This window comes from Carcharhinus amblyrhynchos, chromosome 2 (assembly GCF_965287045.1).
Source record: "Carcharhinus amblyrhynchos chromosome 2, sCarAmb.v2.hapA, whole genome shotgun sequence".
In the NCBI taxonomy this organism is placed as follows: domain Eukaryota; kingdom Metazoa; phylum Chordata; class Chondrichthyes; order Carcharhiniformes; family Carcharhinidae; genus Carcharhinus; species Carcharhinus amblyrhynchos.
In genome coordinates, this window is record NC_137325.1 from 150,009,522 (window position 1) to 150,028,134 (window position 18,613).

Sequence of the window (18,613 nt, forward strand, 5' to 3'; positions counted from 1 at the left end):
CTGGAGAGTAGGAGGCTGAGGAGTGATCTTATCGAGGTCTATAAACTAATGAGGGGTATAGATCAGCTAGACAGTCAATACCTTTTCCCAAAGGTAGGGGAGTCTAAAACTAGAGGGCATAGGTTTATGGTGAGAGGAGAGAGATACAAGAGGGTCCAGAGGGGCAGTTTTCTCACACAGAGGGTGGTGACTGTCTGGCACAAACTGTCAAGAGGTAGTAGTAGAGGCGGGTACAATTTTGTCTTTCAGAAACCATTTAGACAGTTACACGAGCCTGATGGGTATAGAGGGATATGGGCCAAATGTGGGCAATTGAGACTAGCTTAGTGATATAAAAAGGGCTGCATGGACAGGTTGGCCCAGAGGGCCTGTTCCCATGCTGTAAACTTTTGACTTTTTGAAGGAAATCAGCATTAATAGAAAAATGGTTTTAGGAAATTGATGGGATTGAAGGGGAATAAATCTGCAGCTCCTGATAATCTTCATCCCTGAGTACTTATGGAAGTAGCCCTGGAAATAATAGATCTATTGGAAAATGACCACCCAAGGTTCTCTGGAATAGTTCCTACAGATTGGAGAGTAGCTAATCTAAGCCCATATTTCAAAAAGGGAGGTAGAGAGAAAACAGGAAACTATAGACTAATGAGCCTAACGTTGATACTGGGGGGAGTTGCTAGAGTCCATTATGAAGAATAACTCAGCATTTGGAAGGCAGTGGTATAATCAGACAAAGTTAGTATGTGTTTACAAAAGGGAAATGATGCTTAACGAATCTACTGGCGTTCTTTGGGAACTAGTACAGTTGACCGAAGTGTGGACGTGGTTTATTTAGACTTTCAGAAAGTTTTCAACAAGGTCTGGCACAGACTACGTAAGTTTAAAGCACATGGGTTTGCAGGTAATGTCTTGAGATGGTTAGAAAGCTGGTTAGCAGACAGGAAGCAAAGAGTTGACACAAATGGGTCTTTTTGCACTGGCAGGCAGTGATCAGTAGGTTACCACAGGGATCTGTGCTCAGACCCCAACTGTTCACATTATATATTAGTGATTTCAAGGGGGGAACATTTTTCAATCAAAAGAGAAAATGCTGGAAAATCTCAGCAGGTCTGGCAGCATCTGTGAGGAGAGAAAAGAACTGACACTTTGAGTCCAGATGACCTTTATCAGAGCTTTGGAAACAGGCACTTCTGACCTTATGATGAAGAAATTCATTGGAGGAGGAGGAAGGTCACTGATGAAGCTGCTTGGGCATAGGGCTCTATCCCAAGGAGTATCTGCTGTGACGTCCTAGAGCTGAGATGATTGACCTCCAACAACCAGGACAATCTTCCTTTGTGCCAAATAGACTCCTACCTGCGGAGAGTTTTCCCCGATTCCCATTGGGTCATCGGGACTCAATACATCAGCTCTTTTCTCTCCACAGATGTTGTCAGATCTGCTGAGATTTTCCAGCATTTTCTCTTTTGGTTTCAGATTCCAGCATCCGCAGTAATTTGCTTTTACCCAGTGAGTCCAGTTTTGCTAGGGCTCCTTGATGCTACACAAGTGCGGATTGATGTCAAGGGCTGTCACTGTCTCGTACATCAGGAGTGTAGCTCTTTTATCCATGTGAACCAAGGCTGTAATGCAGTCAGGAGCTAAGGACCCTTGTGGAACCCAGATCGAGCGCAAGGTTATCACAAGTGGTGCTTCATCATACCATTGCTGGCCTCCTCCATCACTTTACTGATGATCGAGAATAGACTGATTGGGCACCAATTGGCTGTGTTGGATCTGTCCTGTTTTGTGTACCAGACATACCTGGGCAATGTTCCACATTGCCAGGTAGATGCCAGTACTGGGGAAACTTGGCTTGGGATGCAGCAAGTTCTGGAGCACAAATCTTCAAAGCTATTGCTGCAATATCGTCAGGAGCCATAACCTTTGCAATATCCTGTGCCTTTAGCCATTTCTTGATATCACGTGGAGTGAACTGAATTGGCTGAGGACTGGCATCTGTGATGCTGGAAATCACCAGAGGAGGCAGTGATGGATCATCCACTCAGCACTCTGACTGAGGATTGTAGTGGATGCTTCAGCCTTATCTTTTGTACGGATGTGCTGGTCTCCTCCATCATTGAGATGGGGATAATTGTGGGGCCTCGTCCTCTAATGAGCTGTTTAATTGTCCACCACCATTCATGACTAGATGTGGCAGGACTGCAGAGCTTAGATCTAACCCATAGGTTGTGAGATCGCTTAGCTCTGTCTAACATATGCTTTATTTGCTGTTTGGTATGCAAGTAGTCCTGTGGCTTCACCAGGTTGACACCTCATTTTTAGTATGCCTGGTGTTGCTCCTGGAATGCCCTCCTGCACTCTTTATTGAAATTAATCTTACAACACCAGGTTAAAGTCTAGCACGTTTATTTGGTAGCAAGTGCTTTCGGAGAGCTGCTCCTTTATTGAACCCAATCGCTGTATAGCGATGCCCATGGCCCACAAATGAATTTAAAAATGTTGATGATCCACAGTGCTTCAGTGATTTTGGGTTGTTGGATCTGTTCGAATCTATCCTAAAGAGCATGGTGGTGGTGCCACACATGATGGAGGTATCCTCCGTGTGAAGACCACACCAGGAGGACTATGCGTGGTTTGGACTTTCTTACCCAAGGAAGAATAGACTGGCCATAAAGGGAGTGCAGCAAAGGTTCACCAGACTCCAGGATGGCAGAATTGTCTTTGAGGAGAAGTTAAGGAAACTGGACCTGAATTCTCTGGAGTTTAGATGAATGAGAGTTGTTCTCACTGAAGTGTATAAAATTCTTACAGGGCTTGATAGGGTAGGAAGGGAAACATCTCTTTCCCCTTGGGGGAGGGAGGGGAGGTGTCCCAGAATAAGGGGCAAACTATTTAGGACTGAAATAAGGAGGGATTTCTTCAGAGAGTGGTTAACCTTGAAATTTTCTACCCCAAAGAACTGTGGAAGCTCAGTCATTGAAAATGAGAATATGCCATTCAACACATCTCCCTTAAAATCATTTTCCTACACTATCCCTTTATCGCTTGATGTCATAGCACCATGGAGACAACATATGACTAGTGGAGTGCCCCAGGGATCGGTGCTGGGGCCTCAGCTATTTACCATTTATATAGATGAGTGTAAGGTGTCAAAATTTGCTGATGACACGAAGATTGGTGGAACGGCAAATTGCGCAGAGGGTGTGGAGAGTCTGCAGAGGGATCTAGACAGGCTGAGTGAGTGGGCGAGGACCTGGCAGATGGAATACAACGTTAGCAAGTGTGAGGTTATCCACTTTGGTAGGAATAATGGTAGGAAGGACTACTACTGACAGGGCGAAAAGCTGCAGCATGCTACGGTGCAGAGGGACCTGGGGGTCCTTGTGCATGAGTCACAAAAACCCAGCCTACAGGTGCAGCAGGTGGTCAGGAAGGCAAATGGGATGCTGGCCTTCATAGCAAGGGGGATTGAATATAAAACTACGGAGGTCTTGCTGCAACTGTACGGGGCATTGGTGAGGCCGCAGCTGGAGTACTGTGTGCAGTTTTGGTCACTGCACCTGCGCAAGGATATTTTGGCCTTGGAGGCAGTGCAGAGGAGGTTCACTAGGCTGATACCGGAATTGAAGGGGTTGAGCTATGAGGAAAGGCTGAACAGACTGGGCTTGTACTCGTTACAGTTTAGAAGGATGAGGGGAGATCTCATTGAGACGTATAAGATGATGAAAGGGATGGATAGGATAGAGATGGAGAGGTTCTTCCCGCTCAGGAAGGACAGCAGGACTAGAGGGCACAGCCTCAAGATAAGGGGGGAAGCAGTTTAGAACGGAGTTGAGGAGGAACTTCTTCACTCAAAGGGTGGTGAATCTCTGGAATTCTCTGCCCGTTGGAAGTGGTTGAGGCGTCCTCGCTAAATATATTTAAGACGAGGGTAGATAGGTTTTTGGTAGGCAAGGGGATTAAGGGTTATGGGGAGAAAGCGGGAAAGTGGAACTGATCCACTTCAGATCAGCCATGATCTTATTGAATGGCGGGGCAGGCTCGAAGGGCTAGATGGCCTACTCCTGCTCCTATTTCTTATGTTCTTATATCATCCTGGAGCTATGGTCACAGAAATGCCTGTCTAATCCACTAATTAACAAATCCCCTACAAGTATCGTTTCTCAACTCTTGTTTCTCTCCTGCACAAATATTAAGTTTATTTATTCGTGTCACAAGTAGGCTTACATTAATGCTGCAATGAAATTACTGTGAAAAGCTCCTAGTTGCTACACTCTGGCACCTTTCGGGTACGTGAAGGGAGGATTTAGCATGGCCAATGCACCTAACCTGCATACCTTTGGGAGGAAATCGGAAAATCCAGAGAAGCTTACAAAGACACGGGGAGAACATGCAAACTCCACACAGACAGTGAGCCAAGCCAGGAATCAAACCCAGGTCCCTGGCACTGAGGACAGCAGTGCTATCCCACTGTGCCACCCCGAACTTAACAGCTTATGGTGCCACAGATTTCCTCTCTCCCTGCACTTCTGAGAAACCATTGCTTTCATCAATATCTAAAATGGAAATCCGGTTAGTGGGCAAGGTTGACTCAGGAATTGCTGCACTATCTGCCTAGCAGTCACCCATTCCCTCCCTCCCTGCATGCTCCTAACCTGCAGTGTAAGCATCTCCACAAGTGCAAGCCATGTCCTACTCTGCCTCTCAGATGCACCAGTGACTCCGGTTGCCGCTTCAAGTCCAAAACCCAGAGCTCATCCCTGCAACCAATGATACTTCCTGCAGGTGTACTTAGGACACATGGTGTTTCCATGACTTTCTGCATCCCACTCAGTGAGCTGCCTGCCAAACCTTAACTTTACTACTGTTATGTAGAGCCAGCTTCTTTCCCTGCACCAAATTGAGAACGAAATATTGGATGTAGACAAAGGAGAACCTCCTTATCCTCTTCCCCAAACTCTCCATCAGTAAATCACCAGCTGCTCAAACTGCAAAGTCTCACATGGGCTGCCCTGTCCTGGACACTATAGAACTGGATTGCTTTGAAACTGCACTCATCCAGCTAAGTAGACAGTATTCCCTATGACTTGTGCCTTGTAGATGGTGGACAAGTTTTGATGAGTCAGAAGGTGAGTTACTCACTGCAGGATTCCTAGCCTCTGACCTACTCTGGTAGCCACAATATTTATGTGGCTACTCCAGTTCAGTTTCTGGTCAATGATAACCCTCCAGGATATTGATAATGGGGATTCAACGATGGTAATGCCACTTGTCATGGGGCATTAGTTAAATTCTCTCATCGGGAATGGTCACTGCCTGGCACTTGTGTGGTGCCAATGTAACTTGCCATTTACCAGCCATTCTTCTTCAAAATAGTGCTGAGAGATCTTTTCCATCCATCCAAACAGACAGATAAAAGCAAAGAACAGTACAGCACAGGAACATGTCCTTCAGTCCACCAAGTCTGCACCTATCACAAAGAACACAGCACGGGAAACAGGCCCTTCGGCCCAACGAGCCCACGCTGCCGTCCTACTATCTCAGTGACCTATTCATGATTTTAGTCTACGCCTAACGTGCGAGGATCAGGGAGGTCCAATTTAGGGACAATTTTAGTACACAATCAATCAGCCTAAAAGCACATCTTTGGGGGATGTGGGAGGAAACCGGAGCACCCGGAGGAAACCCACGCAACCACGGGGAGAACGTGCAAACTCCCACAGACACAGGCCCAAATCCATGTGTCCGCACAGCAACAGAGATAGTCTCTGAGCTGTCATGTTGCCCTCGAGATGGTCCAGTTTAAGCACACTAACGACATGAAGCAATAGGCAACTCCCGAAGCAACATCCAAGAGCAGCCCACTACAACCTGCCGCCTGCATGCCCCTTGCTGGACTTAAATGCCTGTGGAGACAAAAAAATTCATTATTAAACAGGCAAAGACTAACATTCCTGAGGCAAAACGTATTCCCAAGCCTACAATGTTCAGTAAGGCCTACTATATCCCCCTATATGTAGCCCGCTCATATGGCTGTCTAAGTGACTCTTAAACAACCCTAGCGTGCCTGCTTCCACCACCTTACTCGGCAGTGCATTCCACACCCCCACTACCCTTTGCGTGAAAAACTGCCCTCTAATATTTGTCTTATACCTAGCCCCCCTCACCCTAAGCCCGTGACCCCTCGTTCTATCCATTTCTTGTAGCGGAAAAAGCTTACCACCATTTACTCTATCTATCCCCTTCATAATCTTATAAACCTCTATTAGATCCCCCCTCAGCCGACGTCTCTCAAGGGAAAACAGCCCAAGTTCATCCAATCTTTCCTCGTAAGACAGCCCTTCCATACCAGGCAACATCCTGGTAAATCTCCTCTGCACTCTCTCCAGGATCTCTACATCCTTCCGGTAGTACGGCGACCAGAACTGGACGCAGTACTCCAAGTGAGGCCTAACCAACGTTCTATACAACTGCAACATCAGACTCCTACTCTTATATTCTATACCTCTTCCTATGAAGGCTAACATACCATACGCTTTCCTCATCACATTCTGCACCTGTACCGACACCTTCAGGGACTTATGCACTTGCACCCCCAGGTCTCTCTGCGTATCTATACTCCGGATAGTTCTACCTTTTATCGTATAACTCCCCTCCACATTATTCCGGCCAAAGTGCATCACCTCGCATTTCTCCGGATTAAATTCCATTTGCCATCTATCTGCCCAATCTACCAGCCTGTCTATGTCCTGTTGCATTGCCAGGCACTGCTCCTCAGTACCCGCCAATCCAACCATCTTGGTGTCATCAGCAAATTTGCTGATCACACCACCTACCCCCTCTTCCAAGTCATTAATATATACCACAAATAGAAGAGGTCCAAGTACCGAGCCCTGCGGCACACCACTGGTGACAGGCCTCCAATTGGAAAAGGAGCCTTCCACTACTACTCGCTGTCTCCTCCTCCCAAGCCAGTTCTCCACCCATCTACATACCTGGCCTTGTATCCCATGAGCCTTCACCTTTTCTATCACCTTGTCCTATCTAGGCCAACTGCCTGTATTCCTCTATTCCCCACCTGTTCTATGTCTTAAATGTCACTATCATGTCTGCCTCAACCACCTCACTTGGCAGTGCATTCCAGGCCCCCACCACCTACTGTGTAAAAAAAAACTTCCCCTGTATATCTCCGTAGAAATGATGACTTGCCCTTGTGGGTTTATATCATCAACCAACATGTCCCTCTCTTCTGTAAATACCGATGCAAGGTACTCATTCAGAATCTCACCCACTTCCTTTAGTTCTACACATAATTTCCCTCCTTTATCCTCGAGTGGACCAACTCCTTCTCTAGCTCGCCTCTTCTTATAAGAAGGTCTCAGTTTAACACTGCACCGGAGATGTACAATGCTCCACAATGCAATGTCCCTGTGAATCTTTTTTGTATCTGCTGGAGTTGCATACAGTACACATCCCAGAATAATGGCCTGCAATTCTCTGTCTATATTCTTAAGTTATTCAATTGTTTACAAGCAGAGGAACGACAAAGAATTCTTGTTCATTTTTTTCCCCCACTTGTGCTTCAGTCAGGGATCACTGATGTCATTATCCCTGGCACAGTTCCAGAAGCCTCAGCACAGATGAGGTGTAGTGATGTGAAACCTGCTAAGCTGGCTGCGTATAACTGCCCATACCAACCTGAGCTGTGATCTTAGCGGTTGCTGCAGCTGCTGCCACTGCCGCTGCAGGGGGCAATCCACCGGGTGCTGCAGGCGTCATCAATGGCATCGGAGGGGTCACCGCTTTCCCAACACGGAGGAACTGGCCGCCAAGATCAAAGAGGTTCATGGAAGACACTGCATCTTGCGAAGACTGGGCCTTCTCATACTCTGCACAAAGCAACAGGTTCAGTGTTTATGCAAACAGGAAGAGCCACAGGTGCAGCACTTCACACTGGGTCACATAAGATTAGAGAGGAAATAGAAGCTGGAGTCGACCATTTGGCCCATTCATCCCATTACCTCATACTGGACCAGTCCCCCCATTCAAAGTCCAACTGGCACCAGGGGCTTCTCTGCCCAAAGTTCAATCCTGTTATCTGGCTTCTCTGCACCACCCCACCTGTCCTCAAGGACACTACCCCCACCCTTTTCACTCATTCAGACAAAATAGAAGGGAGTTTGGACATGGGTGATGGAAGGTAGAACAAATGTAACAGGAATCGAGGGATTCAATGAAAGAGGAAAAGAGGAATGTGAATAAAAAAAATTGAAGAATGTAGCTTAATGGTTACACTACTGCACAGGCTGGGATTCGTGCTTTGGAGACACGAGTTCAAATCCCAGCATGGCAGCTGGGAAAATTAGTTCAGGCACACTGGAATTATAAGCTAGTTACAATAATGGTAACTATATAATCACCAATTATTTTCAACTCATTTGGGTCACTAATCTCCTTTAGGAACAGAAATGTTGTCATTTATCACAAGGGGAATGCAACAAAAAAAAATGTTTTGCTACAGTTGTATAAGGCATTGGCAAGACCACATCTATACTACTGACAGTTTTGGTCTCCTTATTTAAAGGAGCGCAATAGAAGCAGTTCAGAGAAAGTTCACTCAACTGATTCCTGGGATTGTGTATGGGTTATCCTATGGGGACAGGCTGAACCTGTATCCATTGGTGTTTAGAGAAATGAAAGCTGACCTTATTCAGACACGTATCAAACTAAGGGGACTTGATTTCACATCATCCAACCTTTCATGAAACAAGGTTCTGAGTGGGTAGTCAGAGGTTGTTTCCCCTGGCCTGGGTAACAAAAAGCACCAGGGCACAGTTTAAGGATAAGGGTTGATCATTTAGATCAATAATAGAGATTGAATAATCTCTTTATTCAAAAGATTAAGATTCTTTGGAATTCTACATCCCAGTTGTGAGTACACTATTGTTGAAAATATTTAAGGCTGGAAGAGACAGATATTGGGAGTATACAGGAAAGTTGAGACAGGTCAGCAATGATCGCACTGAATGGCGAAGAGGCTCAACCAAGGCAGCCTTAAAGTCTATTCCTGCTCCTGTTTCTCAAGTTCTAAAGGGGCAAAGGAACAGAGTAGAGTAAATGGAGAAGTGGAATAGTGAGGGAGATGAATGAAGCAGAAAAATTAAATATTCAATCTGTTTGTGAAGTTCATGAGCACTAAACAGCAATTCCATCAAATCAATGGTCGTATTTACATGGACAAACATTACATGCTTATAACCTAGCAGATGTGATATGCAACTTAGACTCATCCACATACAAGTGCCGGCTTACTGACATTTTGAATTGAACAACTGAGATCTCTAGTTAAAAACTGTCCTTTTCCATTCTTGGAGAAATAATGGGCTGCACCTACAAACCTTTAACTCCAGTGGAGTTGTGCAGGGGTCAATGCCTGCATGCACACTATTAAAAACACAAATTATAAGTCATCCTTACCTCTTATGTTTTCTCTTTTCCTCACCTTGTTCAACCTTCCTTTACCTCGCTCACTCCTCTCCACGTGGTGAATTCCATTGCACACACTCTTGTCTCTTCTTGGGATTACCCTGAACTGCTGCCCTTGTTCCAACAGCATCTTACACATTCCAATCAGAGGCATTTTGTAAGGAAGCAGGGTTTGTCAAGTTTCAGCTCCAGGTGAAATGTTTCTACTTGTCCAGCAGTTATTGAGCAGTCAAGAGTTGCTGCTATGATTACCGGTCTTGTGTTGAGAACACAATTTACTGAGAGGGGTAAAAGGGGTGAACAGATGCAGTAATCAATCCACAAGGGCTCCCAATGACATAATGATCCAATGAGCTGGGCTGTCATCACTTTGTAGTTGAAAGGGTTCCTCTGGACCATCAGCAATCAGATATCCTGGGTGACCAGTTTTAGTCAGAGATAGTGACAAGGAACAATCTGCTTGAAGTCTGGAAGTAGCTGTAGGGCGTGCTGCGCAGATGGAAAGCTGAACACACTGACTGGAAGCAGGTGGCTGACGTACTGAGCAACAGTACACCTGGTTTCTAGAGACTGGTGCTCAGTGGTAAATATTACCAGCTGTTCTTCAAGGTTGAGAATCATGATTTTGCTTTATGGATGAATATTCTCAGTACCACAATAAATTATGGGAATCCCAGCCAAAGTACAATCTACAGCAAAACGTTGACCATATCAGGGTGCAAGTTGCACGGTGTAGGACAAGGTGTGGAGCAGGTTGTTGAAAATTGCTAGGCTCAATAAATCTCCCTTTCGGGTATCAGAGGGTTGTTCATCCACTAAATGGCCTGATTCAGCACTTAATCTGAGATGGTTTCAACAGTTCCAAGATCAGCATATGCAACAAGGAAACTCACTGAGGCCATTTTAATTCTGAGTATTGCAAGGAGTGCCTCTTTCTTAAGGCATTTCTTGAAGAATTGTAAAGCACTTTTCAGACAGACTGCAGATCTGGTACTCCTTACTCGCTATATTGAAGATTCAGCAAACGTAATAGCTGCTTCCAAGTGCCGTGCTGACAGTCTGCAAAACTCAATGCACGCCATGAAGACACTGGACCTTCTGATCCAAATGATTCACTGAACTCATTGATAACCTTAACTTGGACTCGCATGCTCTATACCACAATTGTTTTTTTTTCATTGCCTTTAAACAGCAAATTCCTATTCCAAACTAAGCTTGTGGCATTTTAAGATGCTGTTCCAAACCATTCTCTCTCGTGGTTCTCAAGTCCCAGGCATGTAACAAAACGGCCTCCTTCAGCCCACACAAATCAAGAGGGGCAAGCAGTGGGATGGATTTGAGACTAAAAGCAGAATGGGATACATACAGGGAGGGGGCCAGAGTCAGCCTCATAATAGACATGCAGCCTTTGCCAAAATTGTTTGTTAAGAGAAACACAGGCGCTAAATATTTGTAACAGCAAACCCAGTGAGTGGAAGCAGAGAATTCAATAAATATAAAGAGGGATCTGAACACATTCTTGGACAACAGGTTGTGTGAGATAATAGACAGGAAGCCTTTAATCACTGGATTGGCATAGTTATAGATAAGATCAAACGGTGCCAATGATTTTGAATAGGGAGCGGAGGCTAGGGAACTGCAGCGAATGGAACTTGTTTGATTGATTGATTGGTTTCGGCAGACAGAAAGGAACTTCCTTGTGCTTTTCCAACTGTTCTTCAGTTCTCCCAGGAATCAGTAGTTTGAACAACTGAAAGGTGCAGATAGGATAGAGGCACTGCCCAGCTGCTTGATGATGGGTCCCAAGTAACCTTTATATCTCCATAAAAGTAATTGGTGACAATTACCACATGGTTGTGTAATTCTAGAAAGACGAGGTGATGAGTACGTTGAAAGTTACCCCCAGGATGCTCCAAAGGAAGATAAAAGTCATGCAACTAATGAAGAAATGTAGGCTGAGTTGTTGGATGACATTGCTTATTGGCAAGGGTTGAAACACAAACTGGTTTTGGAGGGTTCACTGCTTACCTTGATTAGGTTTTGTTGTTTGGTGAAGTACTGCGTGATGAGCTATGAATGTGCCCAGGCTGTGATCAGCTAAACAGTGAGTTATGCTATTCACTATATTAGTTCAATTTACTGTCCAAATGAGCCAAGGTTCAAAACATGGTGATCAGCCATATAATAATCAGTGACAATAGTCTGTCCTAACAGCAGATGAAAGTCAGAACCTCATTTCCTCACAGATGGCATACTGGCACTGGAGATTAGAAGCGTACATCCTGTGGCAGCCACAATTACCCATCTTAAACAAATTCACATCAGCAATTGGTAAAGTTACTAATCGGTCAGTCACATGGATTCATCAATGACACATGAAGGACATACTAAATCAACCACATGGCTCTTGAGCCTGTGCATAGTTGGGCAAGCAGCAGGAAGCTTACCAGTGCTCTGTGCTGGTAAAGGGAATCTTAGCCCTTTACCTTCATACATAGGATCCACGTGGTATCAGTAATGGGGTATGTCATAACCTGGTGAAATTGTGGATCGTCTATATTTGTTTGGTTTGGATGTTTCCAAGCACGGTTGAGATAGTCTATTAACAGTAGAATCTACAGGACAGCCTTGTTTTTCCACTAGATTGTCAGCTGCATTGGCATTAGATTCCTACATTCGCACTGAATCACACACAAACAAATACACCATTTGTTTCATCCACCCAGAATACAAAAAAAACTCAGTCCAGTGAGACCACTTCTCAAAAAATGTCAAAATGACTAAGTGCCCAAGGATTCTACTTGTTAGAGTGCAAGGGACCCATCATGTCTGCATTCTCTCTGAAAAGCAATTCACCTAGTGCCATTCCTCAGCTTTCTCCCAGTAACCCTGCACATACTTCCTCTCCAGATTAGGGATAAAAAAAAGGGCAGCGTGGACATGTTGGGCTGTAAACCTCTATGACTCTATAACAATCTAATTCCGTCTGTACTTACAAATTAGGAGTAGGTCGCTCGGCATGGATGATCTGATTGTGACCTCAACCCCACATTCCCGCCAATCCCTGATGACCTTTCACCCTCTCGTTAATCAAGAATCTATCCAGCTCAGCCTTACAGATATTCAAAGACTCTGCCTTTTGAGGGATAGAATTCCGAAGACTCACCCCTTCTCGGGAAAAAAAAGTCTCATCTGTCTTAAATGAGTGACCCCTTATTTTGAAAAAGTGACCCCTAAGTTCTAGGTTTTCCTACAAGAAACATCCTCTCCACATCCACCGTCGATAGCCTTCAGGATTTTAAAAGATTTTGATCAAGTCACCTCCTATTCTTGTAAACTCTAATGGACACAAACCTAACATTACAAGACAATCTGTCCATTCGTGGCATTGGTTTGGTAAACGTTCTCTGAGCTGCTTCAACTGTATATACATAGAATCATAGAACCCTACAGTGCAGAAAGAGGCCCTTCGGCCCACTGAGTCTGCACCGAACACAATCCCACACAGGCCCTACCCCCATATCCCTACATATTATACCCACTAATCCCTCTAACTTACGCATTCCTGGACACTAAGGGACACTTAGCACGGCCAATCAACCTAACCCACACATATCTTTGGACTGTGGGTAGAAACCGGAGTACCCGGAGGAAACCTACGCAGACACGAGGAGAATGTGCAAACTCCACACAGTGACCCAAGCCAGGAATCGAACCCAGAACCCTGGAGCTATGAAGCAGCAGTGCTAACCACTGTGCTGCCCAACATCTTTCCTGAAACGAGATCATTTCTGTGCACAATACTCCAGATGTGGTCTTATCAATGCCCTGTACAAGTGAAGCATAGCCTCCCTACATGTACAATCAATTCCCCTCACAATAAATGATAGTATTTTGTTAGCATTCCTAATTACTTGCTGTACCTGCCTATTGTGATTCATGTGCTCGGACACGCAGATCCTTCTGCATCTCAAGAGCTCTGCATTCTCACACCATTTAGATAATAAGCTGCTGCTTTATACTTTCTGCCAAAATGACCATTTCACATTTCCCATATTACATTCCATTTATCAGAGCTTTGCCGACTCAATCTATCCACTTACTCTCCTACCTATCTCATGTCACTGCAATTTAGCAATACCTTCAGTCCTTTCATCCAAGTCATTTATATAAATTGTAAAAGGTTGATGTCCCAGCACTGATCACTGTCCTCATCACACCCTGCCAACCAGAAAAAGACATTTATGCCAATTCTGTTTCCTATCAGTCAACCAATCGTCTATTCAAGTCAATACGTTACCCCCTATAACATGAGCTTTTATTTTCTGCACTAACCTTTGATGTGGCACTTTATCAAATGCCTTCTAGAAATCTAATTACAGTACATTCACTGGTTCCCCTTTATTCATAGCACGTGACTCCTTCAGAGAATTCCAATAAATTGGTAAGATATGATTTCCCATTCACAACACCATTGACTCTGTCTGATTGCCTTGAATTTTTCCAAGTGCCTTGCAAGCAGTGCATTACAGAAGTTAACCACTTGCTTTGTGGAAAAGATTTTCCAGATGTCATTCTTGCTTTTTTGGCCAATTACATATCTCAGTTACATGTTAGTCTTGACCTTTCACAAGTGGGAAGAGTTTCTTCCTATCTATTCTGTCCATTTCCCTCATGATTGTGGACATCTCTATCAAATTTCCTCTCAACTTTCTCACCAAGGAAACAGCTCCAATATCGCCAAACTACCTTCAGAACATTGAGTCAGAGTTTGACAGCATAGCAACGGGCCCTTCGGCCACAAAGCACCTATCAGTTCCAATCATTTTTTTACCAAAATTGCTCCACAGCCTTGTATGCAATGGTGGTTCAAACACTCACATAAATGCTTCTTAAATGCTCTGAGGGTTCCCGCCTCCATCACCTTTTCAGACAGCGAGTTCCAGATTCCACAATGCCCTGGGTGAAAAGGGTTTTCCTCAAATCACTCCCCCTCTAAATCTCCACCCTCTAGTTATTGACTCCTCTAAGGGGAAAAATTTCTTTCTATCCACCCTATCTAAATCCATCATAATTTTGTACATCAGGTCCCCCTCAGGTTTCTCTGCTCAAAGAACCCAGCCAAACAAGCACCTCTTTATAGCTGAAACATTCCAGTCCAGGAAACACCCTGGTGAATTTCTCTAGTGCAATCACATTCTTCCTATAATGTGACATGAGAACCTCACAGTACTCTACCGTGGCCTAACAAAAACTGTTAACACCTCCTCCCCTGCAATGCTAATCTGTTCAATTATATCACAGTCCCCCTCTGCTTTCTATACCTACATCATCCTTCTCCATAGTCAATACAGATACAAAATACACATCTAACATCTCACCTACATCTTTCAGCTCCACACACAGGTTGCCTAATGGGTCCTACTCTTTCCCTGGTTACCCTCTTACCCTTAATATAAAACATGTTGGGATTTTCCTTTATTTTGCCCAATGTTTTTCATGCCCCCTTTTTGCTCTCCTAATTTCTTTTATAAGTACTTTCCCTGCACTTTCTATATTGCTCTGGGGCATTCAATGTTTGGAGCCCTCTGTATCTGCCTAAGTCTCCCTGTCTTTCCTTAACCAATCCTGTATATCCCTCGACATCCAGAGTTCTTTGGAGTTTTTGGTCCCACCCTTTACCTTTGCATGAACACGCTGTCTTTCTCGTCCCTCTGCTTCCTTTTCAAATGGCTCCAATCGCTCTGATGTGGATTTTCCAACAAGTGTTTCCAGACCACTTTGGCTGGATCCCGTCTTATCCAATTAAAATTGCCCTCCTCCTATTTTCACTTTGTCTTTATTTTTAGAACATAGAACATTACAGTGCAGAACAGGCCCTTCGGCCCACGATGTTGCGCCGACCAGTTAAAAAACAATGACCCTCTAACCTAAACCAATCCCTTTTCATCCATAAACCTATCCACGGATCTCTTAAACGCCCCCAAACTAGGCGCATTTACAACCGCAGCAGGCAGGGCATTCCAATCCCTCACCACCCTCTGGGTAAAGAACCTACCCCTGACATCCGTCCTATAACTACCCCCCCTTAATTTAAAGCCATGCCCCCTCGTGCTAGCTTTCTCCATCCGAGGAAAAAGGCTATCACTGTCCACCCTATCTAAACCTCTAATCATCTTATATGTTTCAATAAGATCCCCTCTTAGCCGCCTTCTTTCCAGCGAAAACAACCCCAAATCCCTCAGTCTCTCCTCATAGGACCTCCCCTCCATACCAGGCAACATCCTGGTAAACCTCCTCTGCACCCTCTCCAAAGCCTCCACATCCTTCCTGTAATGTGGGGACCAGAACTGCACACAGTACGCCAAGGGCGGCCGCACCAGAGTTGTGTACAGTTGCAACATGACGCTGCGACTCCTAAATTCAATCCCCCTACCAATAAACACCAAACTGCCATAACTGCCTTAAATCTTACTGAATTACGATCACTATCCCTCCACTGACAGCCCTACACCCAGCCCAGCCTCATTCTGCAGAATCGGGTCAAGTCCTGCTCCCTGTCTTGTCGGACTTTCTATCTGCTGGCTCGAAAAAAAAACTCTCCTGGATGCCCTAAAAGCATTTCACTCTGACTATCCCAATTACCTTTGGGAAAGCTGAAATCTCCCACTATTATCCTATTATATTTACGCTGATAAGCAAGACTAAGAGGAGGAATCTCAGAAGATTGGGAGTCTTTAGAATGCCTTGTCACAGGGAGCTGTGGGCACAGAATCCTTGTGTATATTTAATGCTGAGATAGATAAGATTTTTGATCAATAAGGGAATCAAGGGTTATAGGGAAAAGGCAGGGGAGTGGACATGAGGAAATGATGGATAAGGCTGAAGGAGCCAAATAGCCTACACCTATTTATGATCTTTCTTCTGCAATTTGCCTAAACATCTGCTCTTCTATCTCACCTTGGTTTGGGGGCCTATAACACATCCCCAGCAACGTAATTGACCCCCTTTTGGTTTTAAGTCCCATCCATATGGCCTCAGTTGAGAAGCCTGTTAAGATATCATCCCTCCTGACGGCAGCCATCGCAACACCATCTCCAATTATCACGCACCCTCACAGCAATATCAGGCTCCCTCATTGTTTGTCTCACCTACAAGATCCATGCACTGAAATACCATCCAGTTGTGCCATATTCCCTTGTTTAACTTTGCTGTCTTGCAGACTGACTGGCCTTTTCTTTTATATTTGACTGTGCATCATTCTTATTGTACCTCCACTCTAATCCATCCCCCCTGCCAAACTAGTTTAAATCCCCACTCCACTGGGAACCATTCCTGTGATTGTGAGAAAGGATATACTGGCACTGGAGGAGGTGCAGAGGAGATTCACTAGGTTGATTCCAGAGTTGAGAGGGTTGGCTTATGAGGAGAGACTGAGTAGACTGGGGCTAGACTCATTGGAATTCAGAAGAATGAGGGGAGATCTTATAGAAACATATAAGATTATGAAGGGAATGGATAAGATGGAAGCAGGGAAGTTGTTTCCACTGGTGGTTGAAACTAGAACTAGGGGGGATAGCCTCAAAATAAGGGGGAGCAGATTTGGGACTAAGTGGAGGAGGAACTTCTTCACAAAGGATTGTGAATCTGTGGAATTCCCTGCCCAAAGAACAAAGAAAATTACAGCACAGGAACAGGTCCTTCAGCCCTCCAAGCCTGCACCAACCATGCTGCCTGACTGAACTAAAACCCCCTACCCTTCCAGGGATTGTATCCCTCTATTCCCATCTTATTCATGTACTTGTCAAGACGCCCCTTAAAAGTTACTACCATATCTGCTTCCACTACCTCCCCCGGCAGCGAGTTCAAGGTGCCTGCTACTCTGTGTAAAAAATCTGCCTCATACAGCTCCTTTAAACCTGCCCCTCGCACTTTAAACCTGTGCTCCCTAGTAACTGACTCTTCCACCCTGGGAAAAAGCTTCTGACTATCCACTCTGTCCATGCCTCTCAATCTTGTAGACTTCTATCAGGTCTGCCCTCAACCTCTGTCGCTCCAGTGAGAACAAACCATGTTTCAGTGAAGCAGTTGAGGCTATTTCATTGAATGATTTTAAGGCAAGGATAGATAAATTTTTGAACAATAAAGGAATTAAGGGTTATGGTGAACAGGCGGGTAAGTGCAACCGAGTCCACAAAAAGATCGGCCACGATCTTACTGAATGGCAGGGGAGGCTCGAGGAGCCAGATGGTCTACTCCTAGTTCTTATGATTGCTTTTCCTGCACTTGTGCTCCAATCCTTTATATCTTTATATCAATGCAGTAAATCAGTCAAGTGATACACACTTCACAATCTCAAGGCTCCCAAATTCCAAGAACAAACTGCAATTAGAAATCAGTAGTTCTAAACATCTGATTATGTACAAGCTGATATACCCAGGTTTTGATCTTACCCCACAGACCCTCATTCATCACTGAACCCATAACATTTAATTCGTTGCCCACATTTTGAAAATACCATCAACCCAATATTCTGATACCCAAATACTGACTCCATCCATGTTTCATTCACCTTCCAACACCTACTCAGACACCCAAGGCACATACTGTTTATTCACACAGCTCCTTGTAAAGACAAAACGATCCTAATCTCATGGTCAACTCATTTTCTGATGCTTCACTTTCTACTAATATTATACACAAAATAAAATGGTTAAAAATAGCAACAGATAAACAAAGCGTTATCAATGCAGTCACCAATACATTCAAGATGTCCGTGCCAATCAATGGCCCATTGAGGTGTAATTAGTTGGCACAGTGCCCACTCTTCCAACGTAGCACTTGGCTGCAAAACCATTCTAGCTATTGATTCTGCTTTATTTTCTGTATTGAAACATAGAAATTGTTAGTGGAAAAATATCATTGTTCATTTAGTTCACTGCCCAGTATCCTTATAGTTGCAATGATAATGGAATTGACGACAGCCATCAATCTCTAATAGATTAAATTAGACATAGACACAAACTGAGGAAACACTCAGGTGTGGAGAGCTGTGGAAACCATACGTCCATAGTCACCTGTTCTTTCCGTATTCTCATTCCTGAGACGGCCATCTAGGTATGGCATG

General features: G+C 44.5%; 1 protein-coding gene across 2 annotated transcripts in view; it reads right to left on the bottom strand.

Moving 5' to 3' along the window:
* LOC145359597 (poly(U)-binding-splicing factor PUF60-like) overlaps window positions 1-18,613 on the bottom strand; it is a 105,449-nt gene that overhangs the window by 10,725 nt on the left and 76,111 nt on the right. For both annotated transcript variants that reach the window (XM_080214299.1, XM_080214290.1), the window contains one exon: window positions 7,699-7,889. In XM_080214299.1, the coding sequence (XP_080070425.1) occupies window positions 7,699-7,889 (191 nt within the window). The remainder of the gene's footprint in view (window positions 1-7,698; window positions 7,890-18,613) is intronic.